Source organism: Lissotriton helveticus, chromosome 1_1, assembly GCF_964261635.1.
Source record: "Lissotriton helveticus chromosome 1_1, aLisHel1.1, whole genome shotgun sequence".
Lineage (NCBI taxonomy): Eukaryota > Metazoa > Chordata > Amphibia > Caudata > Salamandridae > Lissotriton > Lissotriton helveticus.
The window spans coordinates 1949270202-1949289098 of record NC_136057.1 but is presented as its reverse complement, the minus strand read 5'-3'; the positions used below and the strand labels follow the sequence as shown (position 1 = coordinate 1949289098).

General features: G+C 47.8%; 1 protein-coding gene across 2 annotated transcripts in view; it reads left to right on the top strand.

Annotated features, from left to right (window-relative positions):
• Window positions 1-18897, top strand: part of LOC144755218 (complement factor H-like) — a 1175739-nt gene that overhangs the window by 307888 nt on the left and 848954 nt on the right. For both annotated transcript variants that reach the window (XM_078643916.1, XM_078643925.1), the window contains exon 11: window positions 16980-17141. In XM_078643916.1, coding sequence (XP_078500042.1) covers window positions 16980-17141 — 162 coding nt within the window. The remainder of the gene's footprint in view (window positions 1-16979; window positions 17142-18897) is intronic.

Sequence of the window (18897 nt, the reverse complement as noted above, 5' to 3'; positions counted from 1 at the left end):
CTAATCTCTGTGCTGCAATAAAGCTTATATCAAGCTTACCTCTTCTTGTAGTCTTCAATATATTTACATCATTTGGCGACTTGGTCTGGAGAAGCGTCTGACCACTGTTCCCTCCTGAATGCTGCAGCTTGAATCGGTTTCCAGAGAAGTAGAAGCGCATCAACTCCCTAAAGAACCCCGTAAGATCTACAGCGTGTACACGGAGTATCGCCTCCGTTTCTTCAGCGACAGCGACTTCCTGATGAAAATTTGCGGATTTTTAGGTTGATTTCCTACTTTCGGCACAGTGTATGACGTCGTCTCTTCTAACGTCTGAAACTACGTTTCCTAGCAACTAGTCACCGACAGCCACGTCATCAGCCTACGTCCTCGGACTTCAGCAGCGTCACCAGAACCAGCTATCTTTGCCGGTGAGTCTCCTAGCGACGCTGTGTCACTGAGCGCTGAGCGCGTCTTCCTTTGCGCGCAGTCTCACGCTGTAATCAACGTGAAGCGTCTGACGTGTCACGTACACGCACGACGTTGTCGGCCATCTTGGTGCCGTTACCCTGGTTACACGGCAATAAATACAGGAACGTAGCACACTCGCCCAGCGCACATTAAACGGAAAATAAAAAGAGAACGTCATTTCGATTGCCAGAGTACACATAGCGCTTGCGTGATAACGCACACTTCAGCCTAGAAGCTCATCATTGCACAGATACTTGTTTTGACATCGTTGGATACGCCCGTAATAAACAAGTAAGCATCAACAATCTACCACAATTCATTTGTAATAACAGTAACTATTTAACGATATAACTTAATTTTGCCCTGCTGTGTGGTATACTTGTTTTGTGGATCAATTGATAACTCTCTAAAGAGATGGCCCAATCGATCAATGTTGCTCTTCCTCCTCAATTTCTGTCAGAACCAGGTAATCCTCACATACCTTGGGAGGATTGGATAGTCATGTTCCATAACTATATTGAAGCCCTAGATGGGGAAGACTATTCACCCAAGCGAAAGAAAGCACTGTTAATGACCACGTTGGGTAAAGAGGGGCAACGCTTGTTCAGATATCTTCCACAAGTTCTACCTGCAGGGTCTCAAGCTGATTTTGACGAGTTTAAAGAGGCAGTATCAAGATTAGAAACTCGCTTTGGTAAAGAGGAGAATCTCATATTGCAGAGATATAAGTTTTATAAGAACAAACAGTTAGCTGAAGAGAGTATTGACGAGTTTGTGGCAAGACTACGAGAGTTGTCGATTAAGTGTAACTTTGGCCAGATGGCAGATGAACTAATAAGAGATCAATTAGTTGTTCAAGCCAACAACAGAAAAGTGCAAGAACGTTTGTGGGCAGCTAAGAACCCGACATTGAAAGTCGCCATAGAATTGGCCAAAGTAGTAGAAGAGAGCGAAAAGTGTATGAGGGAACTACAAAAAAGTGGATTGGAATCCAAAGTGGCTGAAGTCTCTCACAAGAATTCTATTAGCGACAATAGCGATGATGAATCTGCTGCCATTGCAATCGTCAGGAAGAAAGGCTACATTCTTCAGAAAAAGAATGTGCCACAGACATCTTATATCAAGAACAACCAGAAAACATGTTCAAGATGTGGTAGCTTTTCTCATCCTTCAGATGGAAAATTTTGTTTTGCTAACAACAAAGAGTGCCTACGATGTGGCAAAACAGGACATTTTGCTAAAATGTGTAGGAATAAGAATAACTCAAAGGTTACAGTTGTTGATGAGTGTGATTCTCTGAGACGTGATGTTAACAAATTATTAGTCTTGAAGGACACAGTGTGCATGTGTGACAACCAGAGGAGTAATCCTTTCAAAGATGATTTTGTTATTGACGGAGAAATTGTTACACTCATGGTCGATACCGGTTCAAAGTGGACCATAATTCCCACTTCTTTGATGGAAAAAGTATGGGGAAAAAGAACCCTCGAAACGTGTGATATTTTCCCGTCTGGCTACCAGGGTGAGAGAATTAACATGCTGGGTTTCTTTGAAGCGGAAATTGTTTTCAAAGGCAGATCGGCATATGGGAAGATATATATATCAGCAGATGGGCCAGCTATTCTAGGCCGTCATCAACAATACGATCTGCACATTGTAGTTGATCCCAGATCCAATAACCCTGTTTCAATTGTCGAGACCTCATCTGTGGAAGATATATTAGTCAGATTTAAAAATGTGTTTAGGGACCAGCTAGGTGAGCTTATTGGATACTCTCATCGCATAATCCTTAAGGATGGCAGCTCACCTGTACAACACAAGGTAAGAAGAGTGCCCTTTGCCCTACGCAACGAAGTTAAGGCTACTCTTGAGGAGATGCTACAAGGAGGCATCATCGAGCCTATCGAGGCGTCTCCTTGGATTTCGCCTGTTGTGATCTCGCAGAAACCGGACAACAAGATCAGGTTCTGTGTAGATCTTCGTTCCCTTAATAAGTGCGTTGTGGCCGATGTATTTCCCCTCCCTAACATCGGCGAATTGGTGTCAACCCTTAGAGGAGCAAAGTTTTTTAGTAAGTTGGACCTTAAACACGCCTACCACCAAATATGTCTTGATGATAACTCAAAGCATTTAACCGCTTTTATTACCAGCGAAGGCACATTCCAATTCACCAGACTACCTTTTGGACTAGTCTCAGCTGCTAGTGTATTCCAGAGGCTTGTCTCTGAAGTTTTTAAGGGTCTTGATAAAGTACTGTTTTTTCAAGACGACATCTTGATTTATGGTAGTTCACTACAGGAACACAACAAAATCTTGCACGATGTGTTACTCAGGGTAGATGAGGCTGGATTGACCTTAAGAAAAGAGAAGTGTGCCTTCCTATTGAGAGAGATAGAATATTTAGGTTTTTGTTTGTCAGAAGAGGGCATTAAACCCAAAAAGAATCTAATTGAAGCTATTGAACTAGCGCCTTCCCCGGTTGATAAGGATCAACTTCGATCCTTTATGGGCTTGATTGAGTTCTACTCGAAATTTGTAAGGGATTTTTCTTCCAAGACAGCTTCCCTTAGATCTTTACTTAAAAAGGGTGTCAAGTTCAGTTGGACCACAGAACATGAGTCCTGTTTTCAACTGATTAAAAAGGAACTCAAATCCGCAAATGTACTCACCCCTTTTGACACTACTCGGTCCTCCATCTTGATGGTGGACGCTAGTGCCATTGGTCTGGGCGCAGTTCTTTTACAGAGACATGGTGGTGTTGAAAAAACAATTGCATTCGCATCTAGACCCTTGTCCTCTTCCGAGTCAAACTACTCAGTGATAGAACGTGAGGCACTTGCCGCGGTCTGGGGTACGAGCTACTTCCGGACCTATTTGTGGGGCTATAAGTTTGTTTTACGTACCGACCACAAACCCCTTGTTAACGTTCTAGCCCCTGGTGGTGCTGGTAAGGGTTCTCCGAGGTTAGCGAGACTAGCCTCTCGTTTGCAAGACTTTCAGTGCGAGATAGAATTTATTCATGGGTGGAAAAACATCCAAGCTGATTGTCTATCAAGGCTACCCATGCCTTGCACTGATCGCAGTTCTGATGTCAAGTCGGATGACCTTGCAGTTGCTGTTATGGAAGATGTCTTGTCAGTAAGTGGTGGTACTTTTTCCCGTGATGAGTGGTCCAAGGGCATGGAGGAGGACCTGACTTTGAAGGCCGTTATCAGTCTCATATCAAGTGGTACTAGGAGGGAAAGCACTGTCAGTCCTTCCGTCAGACCCTTCCTGAAAATTTTGGATGAATTCTCCTTAGAGGGAAAGGATGTTCTAATGCGGGGTGATCGCTTTGTTCCCCCTAGTTCGTTAAGAAAGAGAATTCTGGACTTGGCCCACGAGGGTCATTTAGGTCAAAGTCTTACACAACGCAGTGTCAAACAGAACTTTTGGTGGCCCTCTATGGATAGTGAGGCTGTAGATTGCGTGTTAAAGTGTAGCTTCTGCAAGGAGGGTGAGAAGCGACTCAAGGTTCTAGGCTCCCAGTCCACTCACAAGATTCTCTTTGAGAATACGCCCTGGCATAGTGTCTGTATAGATTTTATAGGCCCCATGAACGAGCTTCCCAATGATCACCGCTTCGCAATTGTTCTTATTGACTGTTTTTCAAAGTGGTTGTGTGTACAGTTTGTAAAGGAGATTACCACCGATGCTACCATTAAGTTTTTGAGGAGCATATTTAACAATGAAGGGTACCCCTCTGTCCTCATTTCAGACAATGGTACTCAGCTCACCTCCTCAAAAATGGTTTCCTTTGTTAATGATTGTGGTATCAAACATCAGAAGACGAGTCTTTATAATCCACAAGGCAATGGACTCTGTGAGAGGGTGAATCGCCTTGTTAAGGGCGTGATTCAAATGTTTGTGGAGTCTGGCTGTTTCTCTGATGAGCGTGTCCAAGAACTGGTCTGGGCTTATCGCTCCACACCCCACAAGTCTGGTGAAAAGTCTCCCTTTGTGCTTATGCGTGGTCGCACACCAGTGAGCAAGTTGACCCCTTCTTGGCTGAATTCTAGTAGCGATGTTCCCTTTACCCATGACAATGCTTCCTTGCCCATCTCCGTGGGTGACTTAGTCAAGGTTAAGCCTGGTAGATTTACCAAGGGTCTTGGCAAATTTAGAGGTCCCTACAAAGTCAAGAAAGTTTTTCCCAACTTCATCTTACTGGCCAATGGTGAGAGTTGGAATTACCGGAGGGTAGCTCTCTACCAGAAATGTAAAGACTCCTCTTCTGATGACCTCACTCCTGCCAAAGGGGATGGTTGTAATGGTTATTTATTGTCCTCTGGTAATTCCTCATCTCTTATTCCCTTGTCAACCAGTCGGGGGGAGGTGGGTGGTGGTGATGCCTCCACTTCCTTGTGTACCCATCATAGTAGTTCTGTGATTGATTCCGGTTCTACTTCTCTTGCTTCTTCATCTGTACCTTGTACTCCTACTCTTTCTTCCTTTTCCCTACCTGATGTCCGATCAAGGAGCTCTCGCTCCCGCCACCCTCCTGTATATTTGAATGACTATGTTCATTAATGTTTCTTTCTTCTGTGTTCCTGTGTTTTCTTCCCTCGCAAGGAAGGGAGATATGTTGTACAGTGCTTTGCTTCCCTCCCGAGCTAGCACTCTAGATCTCACCATGTATTCCAAGTTCTAGAGTTCTCTCTTGCCCTGTTGGCAGTTGGAGCTCTGGTCGGACAGGGAGCTGATCTACTAATCTCTGTGCTGCAATAAAGCTTATATCAAGCTTACCTCTTCTTGTAGTCTTCAATATATTTACATCAATTACCTACAACAAAGTCTGGGCTATTGGCTTCGTCAATAGGTGTTAGTTGCATAAGAAAAATAAGCAGCAACTATGGCTTGTATATAATATTGAAAAAGCTTCCCCAGCCCTGGTGACGCCACGATGATGCTTCTCACGAGTTTCAAAAAGAGAAGGGAAATCCAGTTAGAAAATAATTCTCCTTAAAGGATTTCCCTTCCCCTGCAACTCACCTGGCATGACGTCATGCCATAACTTCTCCACTAGTGAGAAGTGAGCAGTGTGAGCACACGCACATCAGAGTGCCTGCTGTCACCGCAGTCCGGGAAATAAGGGACCGCCTGTGCCAGGGCACAAAAAAGAGCCCGATAGAGACCTTTTTCGAGGGCCCCATTAAAAAACTCCTGGTGCTCACCCGGCCCATTTAAAGCCCTGGCTAGGCCTATGCATCTTCATTCTGTACTATGGAGATTTATATGCCAATAAAAATGTTGAACATAAAAAAAAAAACTATTAAAAATCAGGGCCATCCTGCAGGAGGAAAGGTCATGGGGTCTTTCATGATTGGGTAATGGCCGCCCACCCAACAGTGAAACCAGAAACCAGCAGCCCACCAAGGAAAGGACGAAGTGGCAGAATGGCGCGTCTGACCCTGAATGCTGCAATCATAAAAACAAAAAGCTTTGAATATTTAAATACCACCTGCTCAAATATTAGTGTGCTCAAATAGCGCTGCGACAAGACAAATACAGCTGCAGGCGCGAGGGGTGGGCGGGTCAGCAGTCTAGTCAGCTGCACATGTGTGCAACCACACACTTGGCATCGGGTCTGCTTAATTGGGTCAGGCTGGGAGAACAGGCACGTGTTGGGTAGCGCTGACTCAGAAATACCCGACAAACAATATATAATCTAATGTGGCCAGTGCACCAGACCTGAAAAACACAAACAACTTTTGGGGTGTGCGGTGTAGGCAGGAAGAAATGTACGATCGTGTGTTGTTAGTAATGCAAACATTTACCCTTCCCACTGGACACATCCCTGTGTGAATCGCCTCTTAACATGCAGACGTTGCAAAGTGTTTTAAAGCAGTTTATAACCACGATGGTGCAGTCACTCGAGGTGCCTCTCCACTCGCAAAACACCAGGCGGGTGACCCTCAACAACAAAAGGAACACTCACCTCATACTCATACCGCAGCCATGTCAGACAGATGTTACCTCGTGGAATGTAACGTGCAGGTGCTGTAAGGCATCCCTGTCAAGAAGTGCTGAACAGCAGACCTGTTGAGAAGTGCTGGTACTGTCCCATTAAAAGTGCAGTAGCCCCACTGAGACCTACTTGCATTTTCTCATTGAAAAAAATATAGACGCCCTACTGAGAAGTGCTGGTACTGTTCCATTAAAAGTGTGGTAGCCTCACACATGGTCTCATAAAAAAAATAGAAGCCCTACTGAGAAGTGCTGATACTGTTTAAGTAAAAGTGCTGTAGCCCTCCCCCCGCCCCCACCCACATACTACTAATATATCTCATTCCAAGGACAGAAGTAGTGCTGAGAAATACTGGTACTGTCCACTTAAAAATATGAAAGCCCTGCTGAGAAGTGCGGGTACTGTCCCATTCAATTCATAAACAATATGATTCTACCCTGTATAATACATTATTTTCTGTTTTTTGTTTTTTTATGACCCAGAAACAAGTGTTTGTTGCTGATCCTTGAAATGTCCAGGAAAAGTGTTTTTAAAATACCCCTCACACACTATGAATCCCATAGTGTCATGCTTCATCATAGGGGTCTTCCCATCCCGCTACGGAGTGGGGCGTGCTACGACCTACGAATACACGGGAGCACTTGGTTTTGTGAAAACTGGCTATGTATCGTGTGGGAGTGAGAGTGGTAGGGTCCGTGAAAGATACGAAGTAGGGGTTAAAAATTCCCTGGCTAGTGGAAAAAACAAAGTCCCCACTGCTTTACTCATCAGGACCTAATATGAGCCCTACTACACTCAAAATATAATGTTTATGTTCGAGGCATGTGGGCTGCTAAATTCATATCTTAGCATTAGATCGCCGCCTAGTGTTGGGTCCGGATGATCGCACATTGTTGTCCTGGAAGAGTCTTCGAAGTATCCTGAGATAGGTGGCTCCTCCCCTGGACTACAGTGCGCATGGGCATCGGCTCCATCTCCAGATTGTTTTTTTCCGCCATTGGGTTCGGATGTGGTCTCGACGTCTCTCTGTCGAAACCGAGAAAAACTAACTTTTAGCGGCCAAAAGGCCTCGTTTTCTTTGCGTCGGTATTGTCTGCGCACGGTCTCGAGTCTTCCGTCTCTTGGAGCCGGAATCAGCGGAGTGTTTTTGCTCTTCGGACTTTGAGGCCTTCTCATCGCGACACGACTGCAACTTTCTAACATGGAGCGGAGCCCGTTTAAGTACTGCCCGCTCTGTGGGTCCAACTACCCACACATCGATTTACACCCGGTCTGTAACAAATGCCTTTCACCAGACCACGACGACGGCAAGTGCAAGGCCTGTGCACAGTTCCGGTCTAAGAAGACTCTCAAGCTTCGGCGCGCGGTGCGCCTTGAAACCAGACAAGCGGCCCCGGATCCGGAAAACATCTTCGGCGACCAAGAAGACGAGGACCAGGGTCATCATCTTCAGATCTCCCCGCCCGAGACGGAGGTCGAGGCGGATCCGGTAGACGACGACGGAGTCGTGGGTCAAGGCCTTGAATACGTCGATGAGGTAGGAGACGACGAAGAGATTTATGGGGCCGCGGCAGATAGCTCAGGGGACGAGCTCTGCCCCGAAGGTTACGAAGATACCGATCGGGTCACGGGATCGCCTGTAGGCCTTACCCAAGACCCCGTGCCGCAAGCCACGGCCCCGCCTTCTGGCCCGGCCACGGACATACTTGCTGAGCCGACTGTATCGAAACCGAAACCGAAACCATCGGGCTCGACTACATCTAAAATGGCTGACCCGAAAACGAAACCGAAACTTAAGGACTCGAATGTCCCTAAGATGGCTGCCGTACCGACGAAAACGACTGTGCCCGCTACTTCATCGACTCCGTCGACCTCCGGTCCGCAGAAGTCGAAGAAATCCGTCGATTCAACTGCTGCTACATCTAAATCGACGCCAGAGGAGGGGTCCTCTAAGAAAGATGGTCGGCACGGGTCAACCGCTGCAATGCCGTCCAAGCACGCCACAGCCGGCGCCGCGGCTCCGGCTCCGACTAAACCACCGTCAGGCGGACGCGTAGTGGACACGGAGGCTACGCAGGCGCACGGATCGAAAACTGGCACGTCTGCGCACCGGTCCAAGGATTCGGGGTCGGTGTCAGCAGCGTCTTCGTCCAAGACGCACAAGGCCCATCAAGACGTCGGATCCAAGGGAAAGGTCAAGACATCCTCGTCGGCGTCAAAACCCACTGTGAGTGAGGCGTCCCCCATCGCCGAATCACTACAGAGAATCAGGGAGAAGGCCTCTGCTACGTCGGCTCCGATCTCATGGCCGCAGGCGCAGAAAGACAATCCGGCAAAGCCTTCTGGCAAACTTCTCTTCATTCTGCCGCCAAAGGAGGCGCCGAAAGCCTTTTCCACCAAATCGGCGCTAAAGAAGCCGGTTTCTTCAACGGCTAGCCCACTTCCAGGTCGGGTACTCGAATCAGAAGATGATTCAGAGCATTTTATCGACGCTGACACAGGCAAATTGACCCTTTATAAAAGGAAAATCACTTCAGAGCCCGTGGACTCCTATGTCATCCCACTGAAGAAGAAAAGGGTGCCCCTAGACGCTTCAGGCCTCATGGAACCTATCCAGCCTCCTCCAAGACGGAGCCCTACTCCCTCACCAGAACACTCTGAGGGTGAGGGGTATGATGAGGATGAGCAATACACCTTCCCTATCAATGAACCAGATGCACAACCTGATTCATATGATGACACTGGTGACCAGGGCACCCAAAGTGTGGGGCATGACCCGCAGCCTTTCAACGCACGTGCATCCCCAACAGAGGATTCAGCAGGTTTTCATGCACTAATTGAGAGGGCAGCAGCCAATCATGATGTGGACATGCATGCTGACCCGGTAGAAGAAGACTTCCTTTTCGACACATTTTCAGTCTCTGAAAGGACAGTGAAAACGCTGCCTATGCTTAAAGGAATCCTCAAGCATGCTGCGGACGTATTTAAAGAGCCTACCAGAGCACGAGTGGTCAATCCACGTATTGAAAAGAAGTACAGACCAGCACCTGCAGACCCCGCATACATTCGGGGACAGTTGCCACTGGACTCTCTTGTGGTCGCAAATGCCAGGAAACGTGCCAACTCCCAGACGACGGGTGAAGCTCCTCCCCCGGATAAAGAGTCCAAAGTGCTAGAGGCAGGGGGCAAAAGAGTAGCTGCACAGGCCGCAAATTTTTGGCGCATTGCAAATACACAAGCACTCTTAGCACGTTACGATAGGGCGCATTACGACACCCTATAACAGATTATACAACACCTGCCTCCACAGTTTCAAGAGGGCACCAAACTGCTTATTGAGGAGGGAAAGCTGATCTCCAACGCAGCCATCAAGTGTGCACTTGACGCCGCAGACACAGCAGCTAGAGCTATCAACACTAGCGTTATGCTGAGACGACAGGCGTGGCTCCGCATCTCGGGGTTTAAACCAGATATTCAGACAACCATACTTAATCAGCCAGTCAATCCTGATAGTCTGTTTGGTCCAGATGTTGACACCACCCTAGAAAAAATTAAGAAAGACACTGAAACTGCTAAGTCGATGGGGGCACTCCAGTCACAACAGTTTCGTGGTAACACTTTTCGTCGCTCAGGTGCGCGTGGAGTCACCAGAGGACAGATGGGTCAACAGTCGCAATTCGCGAGAGGTGGAGCACAATCCTCGTACACCAAACAAAACAAAGGGGGTTACCGAGGAAACAGCACCAGGGGACGCGGCAGAGGGAATAACAACTCCCGCTCCTCCACCCCGACAAAACAGTGACTCTCTGTCACTGCCCCCCGACCACTTGACACCTGTCGGGGGAAGACTGCAGCAGTTCCTGCCCGTCTGGAGAAAGATCACCACAGACAGGTGGGTGCGGCAACTAGTACAGTACGGTTATTGTCTAGAGCTAAAATCCACTCCACCCAACATTCCACCAAGGCAAAGGCCTATGTCCGCAGAGCATTTGCACTTATTGCAGCAGGAAGTAGTGGCGATGCTGCAAAAAGGCGCAATCGAGCTCGTGCCAGTGGGAGAGGAAGGCACGGGGGTATATTCCCTGTACTTCCTTATTCCAAAGACGGACGGATCTCTCAGACCCATTCTGGATCTACGTCCCCTCAACCTGTATATACTGTCAGAACATTTCCATATGCTTACACTGCAACAGATTCTTCCCTTGTTAAACCAAGGGGACTTCTTAGCAACCTTAGATCTCAAGGATGCTTATTTCCACATTCCACTACACCCGTCCCACAGGAAATACCTCAGGTTCACTATCCAAGGCAAGCATTACCAATTCAAGGTCCTACCCTTCGGAGTCACTACAGCCCCGAGGGTGTTTACCAAGTGTCTGGCGACAGTAGCGGCGCACCTCAGGAGGCAGAACATCCATGTCTACCCCTACCTGGACGACTGGCTCGTTCAAGCCAAGTCGGAGCAACAGGGCGCCGCAGACATGTCAACTACCATTCACCTCCTTCACAATCTAGGTTTCTCATTGAACTACCCGAAGTCGCATCTTCAACCGGCACAAGTCCGGCAATTTCTAGGTGCGACGATCAATACCCTGACGGCCATGGCTCAGCCAAACCAAGTCAGGATAGACAGCATGCTGTCTCTAATCCAGAAGTTCAGACCACAACACTCACTTCCAGCGAGAGTGTTCATGCAGTTGATAGGCATGATGGCCTCCTGCATCTTCATAGTCCCTCACGCACGGTTACATATGCGCCCGCTCCAGGAGTGCTTAGCAAATCAGTGGACACAGGCTCGGGGTCAATTGACAGACCTAGTGTTGGTTACCAGTCGGGCATACGACTCTCTGCATTGGTGGACTCCACACAACCTTTGCAAGGGCCGACTGTTCCACGAGCCAGTGCCACAGATTATCCTGACAACGGACGCATCTCTCCAGGGATGGGGAGCTCATGTGCTCGATTACACAGTGCAGGAACTATGGACGAAGCAGCAACAGAAGATGCACATCAACTATCTAGAACTGATGGCAATCTTCATGGCTCTCAAGTCCTTCATTGTACATCTGTGCAACAAGGTAGTGTTAGTCCGGACGGACAACATGACCGCGATGTACTACATTCAGAAGCAGGGGGGCACCCACTCGCCGCAGCTGTCTCATCTGGCTCAGGGCATGTGGCGGTGGGCCATTCAGAGGAACATCTTCCTCATGGCAGAACACCTCCCGGGAAAGGACAATCAGATGGCGGATCTGCTCAGCAGGTACAGCCATCAAATGCACGAGTGGGAGTTCCACCCATCTGTACTCCACCCGTACTTCCAGCAGTGTGGTCATCCGGAGATAGACCTGTTTGCAACAAAAGAAAACGCAAAATGCCAACACTTTGCCGCCAGGTTTCCTCACCCACAGTCGCAAGGCAATGCGATATGGATGAACTGGTCAGGCAAATTTGCGTACGCTTTTCCGCCAACACCTCTGATACCACTGGTGGCGAGAAAACTAAGGCAACACTCGATGACTCTCATCCTGGTTGCTCCAACGTGGGCGCGCCAGGCCTGGTACACCACGTTCCTCGAACTATCAGTGGTGCCGCATCAAAGACTGCGCCTCACGCCCAGACTTTTGACGCAGAACCATGGAGAAATTCAGCATCCAGATCCGCAACAGCTCAACCTGGCGATCTGGCTCCTGAAGTCCTAGAGTTTGGCTACCTTAACCTACCTCCAGAATGTATGAACATCATCAAGGAGGCCAACTACCAGAGCATGCTATGCTGCAAAATGGAAGCGTTTCGTCATTTACTGTACAGCCAATGACATCCACCCGCTCGATGCATCTATCCCTAACATCATTTGCTATCTGTTACACCTTTACAAGTGCAATCTTGCGTACACTTCCATTCGGATACATCTATCCGCCATAGCGGCTTATCTTCAGAACAGGCAGCATCTCTCTCTCTTCAGAGTGCCTGCCATTAAAGCTTTCCTTGAAGGTCTGAAACGAGTCATTCCCCCAAGAACACCGCCAGCTCCGGTGTGGAACCTCAATGTGGTCCTCACCAGACTGATGGGACCACCATTTGAGCCACTGCACTCGTGTGAACTCCAGTTCCTGACGTGGAAAGTAGCTTTCCTAATTGCTATTACGTCATTGAGGCGTGTTAGTGAGCTACAAGCGCTCACAATCCAAGAGCCATTCATTCAGATTCATCCAAATAGGGTAGTGCTACGTACTAACCCCAAATTCCTTCCGAAGGTGGTGTCACAGTTTCATCTCAACCAAACTATTGACTTGCCAGCATTCTTCCAAAACCCACAAACGGTGGCGGAAAGAATGCTCCATACCTTAGATGTACGGAGGGCGTTGATGTACTACATAGACAGGACACAACACTTTAGGACAACAAAACAGCTTTTTGTTGCCTTCTCACCACAACACAAAGGCAACCCTATTTCCAAAGCGGGAATAGCCAGGTGGATTGTTAAGTGCATCCAAATATGTTATCAAAAGGCCAAGCGCACTTTAACGATACCCCCAAGGGCGCACTCCACACGCAAATTGGGGGCATCCATGGCTTTCCTAGGAAACATCCCTTTAGAGGACATTTGCAGAGCAGCCACGTGGGTTACACCACATACCTTTACAAAACACTACTGTGTTGATGTACATTCCAAGCAGCAAGCTGCTGTAGGACAGGCTGTTCTCAAAACACTTTTTCAGGTTTCTGCAGCTGGCACGGGCAACCGCCGCTGATGGAGGGACTGCTATGTATTCTATGCTAAGATATGAATTTAGCAGCCCACATGCCTCGAACTGAATATGCTACTTACCAGTATGCATCTGTTCTTGGCATGTAGGGCTGCTAACATTCATATCGCCCACCCTCCTCCCCGGTGCCTGTCGCAGCTGCAGATATACTATTGTATTAAGTCTTTAGCATGGACATCCTTTACACTTTTCACTCCATCTTCTGCCACAATGGCGAAAAACAATCTGGGGATGGAGCCGATGCCCATGCGCACTGTAGTCCAGGGGAGGAGCCACCTATCTCAGGATACTTCGAAGACTCTTCCAGGACAACAATGTGCGATCATCCGGACCCAACACTAGGCGGCGATCTAATGCTAAGATATGAATGTTAGCAGCCCTACATGCCAAGAACAGATGCATACTGGTAAGTAGCATATTCAATATGTAATATGCATATCTTTCAAAAATCAGACTGCAAAAATAGGCAAGTCTGATAAAAGGAGTAGAATAGCCCCTGGTAGTAAAAATGACCGAATTGGTATACTACTTGAAATGATAGTCAGGCCTCATGAGCTTGCATCGAAGGGGAGGTTTCCTCAAATGAGTCAATAAAACAGGATATGCTCTCTCCTCTAAATACCTCCGTGCCGCTCCGTGGGATCATTCCACGGAGCGGCACGGAGGTATTTAGAGGAGAGGACATATCCTTTTTCATTGACTTTTGTTATTTTTATACACTGTCCCATTCAAACCAGGGCAGACCTGCTGAGACACTCTAGACGGTCCCATTAAATGTATAGCAAGGGCACAATATACATTTATGGGACAGAGCCTGACCGGATGAGCAGTGTTGGTTTTGTCACATAAATTAATAATACACATGCTGGCCGTGCTAGCTTTGTTACATTATACGTACAGCAGCCCTGCCGAGAAGAGACACTTCTGTCCCATCAAACATGTAGCAGCCCTGCGGGAAGCAACACTACAACCCCAATAAAGGACAGCAGCTCTGCCAGGAACAGCTGCTACTGTCCCACTGAAAGTATAGCAACCGTGCCACTACTAGCCATTATATGTATAGCAGCCCTGCCGGGAAAAGACACTACTGTCCCATTAAAAGCACAGCAGCCTTACCTAGAACAGATTCTACTGTCCCAATAGTAGTACAGCAGCTCTGCTTGGAAGCACATGTACTGCTTATTTTGAGGCATACAAACTCTGTGCACAAGTGTGGTCACTGCCCCGTTGACAGTGTGTATGCTACTGTGGCTGAGAAGTGCCAAGACTCTCACATAAAAGTGCAACAGGCCTGCTGAGTAGTGCGTATCCTGTCTCCTCACGAGTATAACAGCCCTGCCGGTGGGACCTGACCCGTGGTGGGGTAGGACCCGACCCTTGCTATTCGGAGCACAGCTGGCTTGCTGCACAATGCCAGCACTTCACTCTTAAAGTGCAGCAATAGCTGTCCTGCTCAGACACAAGAGCAAATTTCCGTACGGCAGGTCTGCTGTGAAATGTTGAAAAACGCCTCATTAAAAGCCCAGCAGCAGTAAATGCAGTTACAGTGATATTTCAATCAAGCAGTGTAACGTATAGGATATGATGATCTGGGTTTCGTGACATCCCTGCCCTCCGCGGCACAAGGCGGCTGATCTTGGCGCCACTGCATCAACCTGTTGTGCATTTGATAGCACCAGCCCTGCAAAGAGCTGTGACAGAATATTAAGAAGGGACGCATTTTATTTGCATTTATAAACGGCGCTGACACACTGGATAGACTAAGGCTAGTTCTCTCTCCCTGCCACCCGCCCGAAAGTGACGTACCTCGCATGTAGGCGCACTTGCTCTCGTCCAGCTGGCTGGATGATGATCCGCCCATGGTGCCTTCGGGACGGGGTGCTCGCGTGTGCCCAGGTTAGAGCTGTCAATGGCCGGCGTTGGCTGTTCAGAGAGGGACTCCGCGCGGATGCTGCTCCCATCTCCTCTGCGAGCTCCAATGGCTGGCCATGACTCCGGCCAATGAAAAAGGGGGTCGGGGCTTAAAGCCCTTTACTGAAGCTACTCAGAAACATAAAATCTCGCCGAGTGAGCTGTGCAGAAACACTATATAGTCAATCAATCAATCAATCAATCAATCAATCAGGGGTTTGTAAAGCGCAGCTTATTCCCTGTGAGGGTCTAAACGCACTGGGGGGTGGGGACCGGGGCTGATGATCTGTCTGGGTGTGGAGGTTCAGTCGAAGAGCCAGGTCTTGAGGTCCTTCCTTAACTGGGTCAACATCGTGGAGTGCCTGAGGTGAAGGGGCAGGGTGTTCCAGGTCTTGGCGGCGAGGTAGGAGAAGAAGCTTCCTCCAGTTCTGGTCTTGTGGATCCGCAGGACTGAGGCCATGGCAAGTTGGGTGGCGCAGAGTTGTCTGGTGGATGTGTGGAAAGCGAGGCATTGGTTCAGATATTTTGGTCCTACATCATGGAGAGCCTTGTAGGCATGTGTGAGGAGGTTTAAGGGGATTCTCTTGTTTGCAGGGAGCCAGTACAGTTGTCAAAGGTGTTGTGTCATGTGGCTGTGGCGGGGGATGTCAAGGACCAGTCTGGCTGCGGCGTTTTGGACAATCTGTAGTTTCCCGAGCTGTTTCTGGGTGATGACGGTGTATAGTGTGTTGCCGCAGTCAAATCAACTAGTGATGAGTGGGTGGGTGACTGTCTTTCTGGATTTTGTGGGGAGCCATCTGAATGTCTTTCAAAGCAGGTAGAACGTGTGGAAACAGGATGGGGATATTGCGTTGATTTGGCTGTCTTTGAGAGCAAAGAGTCCAGTATGATACCAAGGTTGCGTTCAAGGCCCGCAGGGATAGGAGGGGTTCCTAGTGCCACAGGCCACCAGGAGTCGTCCCAGGCTGAGGGGGTGGGTCCCAGGATGAGTGCTTCGGTCTTGTATGAGTTGAGTTTGAAGCAGTTGTCTTGCATCCTGGTAGCAACCGCCTTCATTCCGTTGTAAAAGTTGATTCTCTCTGCTGTGAGATCATTGGTGAGGGAGATGATCAGCTGGGTGTCGTCAGCTTAGGAGACTATGCTGAGTCCGCGGCTTCTGATGATGGCTGCGAGGGGAGCCATGTAGATGTTGATGAGGGTGGGGCTCAGGGAGGAGCCCTGGGGCACTCCGCAGCTGACCTCTGTAGGTTCTGAGAGGAACAGGGGTAGTCTGACTCACTGCGTTCGGCCTGTCAGGAAGGAGTGGATCCAGTCCAGTGCCTTGTCGCAGATGCTGGCATTGTGGAGTCTTGTGATTAGGATGCAATGGGAGAGGGTGTCAAAAGCATTGTATGTACCCAAGAACAACTATATGACATCCAGATTAGTAGTGAACCATAAAACCACAACTTTGTTCCATGAGATTTAAATACAGAGGAAATTGAGGGGATTTTCTGGATTTTAAAGGCACGCTGCAGACTGCATTCTCCATCATCCACAAGAGAAATATGGTTATTTAGGACCCTATAGGATGACCCTCATACAACAGAGGTGTTTACCCAGCCATAAACAGCAGTTCCATCTTCTTCAACATATCTCAGTGTAGGGCCAGTGGTGTTAATCCTATAATTAACTTTCACATTTGCTTAGTTTGAAAAGCACTATACAGATTTTCTTGCCAACTGTACCCTTAATAGTACTTTTCTTCCTATACATAAAGCTACCATTTGGTTGTACTGTCATTTCCATGTCAGAGTCTAGTTTCTCGCCTACAAAGAAATTCTTTCTTTGTTGCTTTTCAGAAATTACATGCTCACTAAATGTTGGTTCCAGAGGACACACAAGGAGCTTTAAAAATGGCGATGTTGCAAAACTTAAATGTCAAGAAAGATTAAAATTGGATGGAGCTGACAAAGTCCAGTGCTATTACTTTGGATGGTATCCAAAGCTTCCTTCTTGCAGAGGTAAATATTTGAACACACTAATAAACTATTAAACATTGTGAACGAAAATGTGTCACGGCTGCCAGGAACTCTGACCCACAGCCCTGCTAACCATATTGAGGAGACATTTAGGGAGTCCTCCTGTTTCACACTTTGAGTGTGCCTCCTAAAGGCATGTTTGCAACTGTGTGCATGTCGGTAATGCAATGCAGGCGCAGAGGCAATGTGATTCCCTCATTTGCATGGTGCAACGCCTCCATGCAAATAAGGGAACGCGGTCTCATGATAGCACTGACGCTACATGTGCACCAGCGCTATCAGTATTACAGAATGGGACGCACAAGTGCCTGCAGCCACTTCAGTAGTATTTTGTGCCCTATGGGTGCACAAAGCAGGTACACTCACCCGTTGCACTCCCAGGGCAAAATGTATATTATGGCTCCTGGTGTTTAAAAGCGCACAATAAAGATTAAGCACCTAACTGGTTGACCCATTTGTCATTTTACAGACACTCTTACTGAACACAGCTTTGGCAGAAATGCATTTGGGAGCTTGGTTGCACATTAAAATTAGATATTTATGCTAAATGTTTTCAAGGTCTGGATACAGTAGGAGGGAGCATATTGTAAATAGCATAGGTAGTCTGTGCTTACCTCTGATTTAACCTCAAATTCTCTGGTCCTGGTCTAGGTGTGGACAGGAGCAAAGAGGCTTGCCTTTTACATGCCATTAACGCACCAGCTGCACTGATGTCATTTGTGATGTCATGAGTGATGTCATGAGTGATGTCACTGACCATGTCATAAGTGAAGTAATATGTGACGTCATCAGCAGTGCATTGCGGGCGCGCGAGTTATAGTTAGCTGACATAACTATAATGGGGAAGTTTCAATGGTTTTGTACGAGTAAAATGTCCAACTAACTATAACACCCCAGACCCCTATGGTTTTTTTTGTGAATTTCTAAGGTTTTTTTAAATGCTAATTTCTTACTATAACATGCCTGAAACCTGTTTTTTTCAGTGAATTTCAAAGGTTTTTTAAATGCTAGTTTCAAACTATGCCTACAGAGGTAGGACATGTGAAGAAAGAAAAAACGCACAGAAAGAAAAAAAAGAAATGCAGCAAAAAGCAACAGAAGTCCACAAACACAAAGAAAAGTGCAGGAAGAAGAGATGTAAAGGAAGAACCAACAGATGAGCAGAACGTCCTCCTGTAGCCACAGCTTTTTCTGACGGGTACTGATGGTAACTGAATCTGACTAACCAGGCCTAGAACCAGTGCTATGCTGCTATGCTGAAAGACACTTAGAATACAGTGAAAACACCTACATACACTAGGGAACACTATGCGTTGGGGTACCCCTGTGATTACCATGACCTCCTCTGTAAGACCCTAGTACATAATGGGGCAGGGGGATTAAAACAACCTCTTTAAACAAGCCACAGGGCGTGTTTGAACACTGGTGAAGGGAGGGGGGTACTTGAAGTGACATGTGTGCAAACACGCCCTGTGGCCGTTTTAATTTGAGGGATAAAGTCCCCTTGAATCCTGAGTGTCCCTTGGGTCCAACTAGCCCACCAGGTACCTCCAGTAAACGCCACAGAGCTGCATTGCAGAGAGGTGTTAAAAGGGGCATGGCCTGGACCACCTCTCTGCAACGCAGCACAGTGGCACTGCCTGGAAGCACCTGGTGGGCCAGTTAGCCCCCAGAGTCCCCCAGGATTGCAGGGGAATTATTTCCTGAACTTAAAACGTGCCACAGTGCGTGTTTGCAC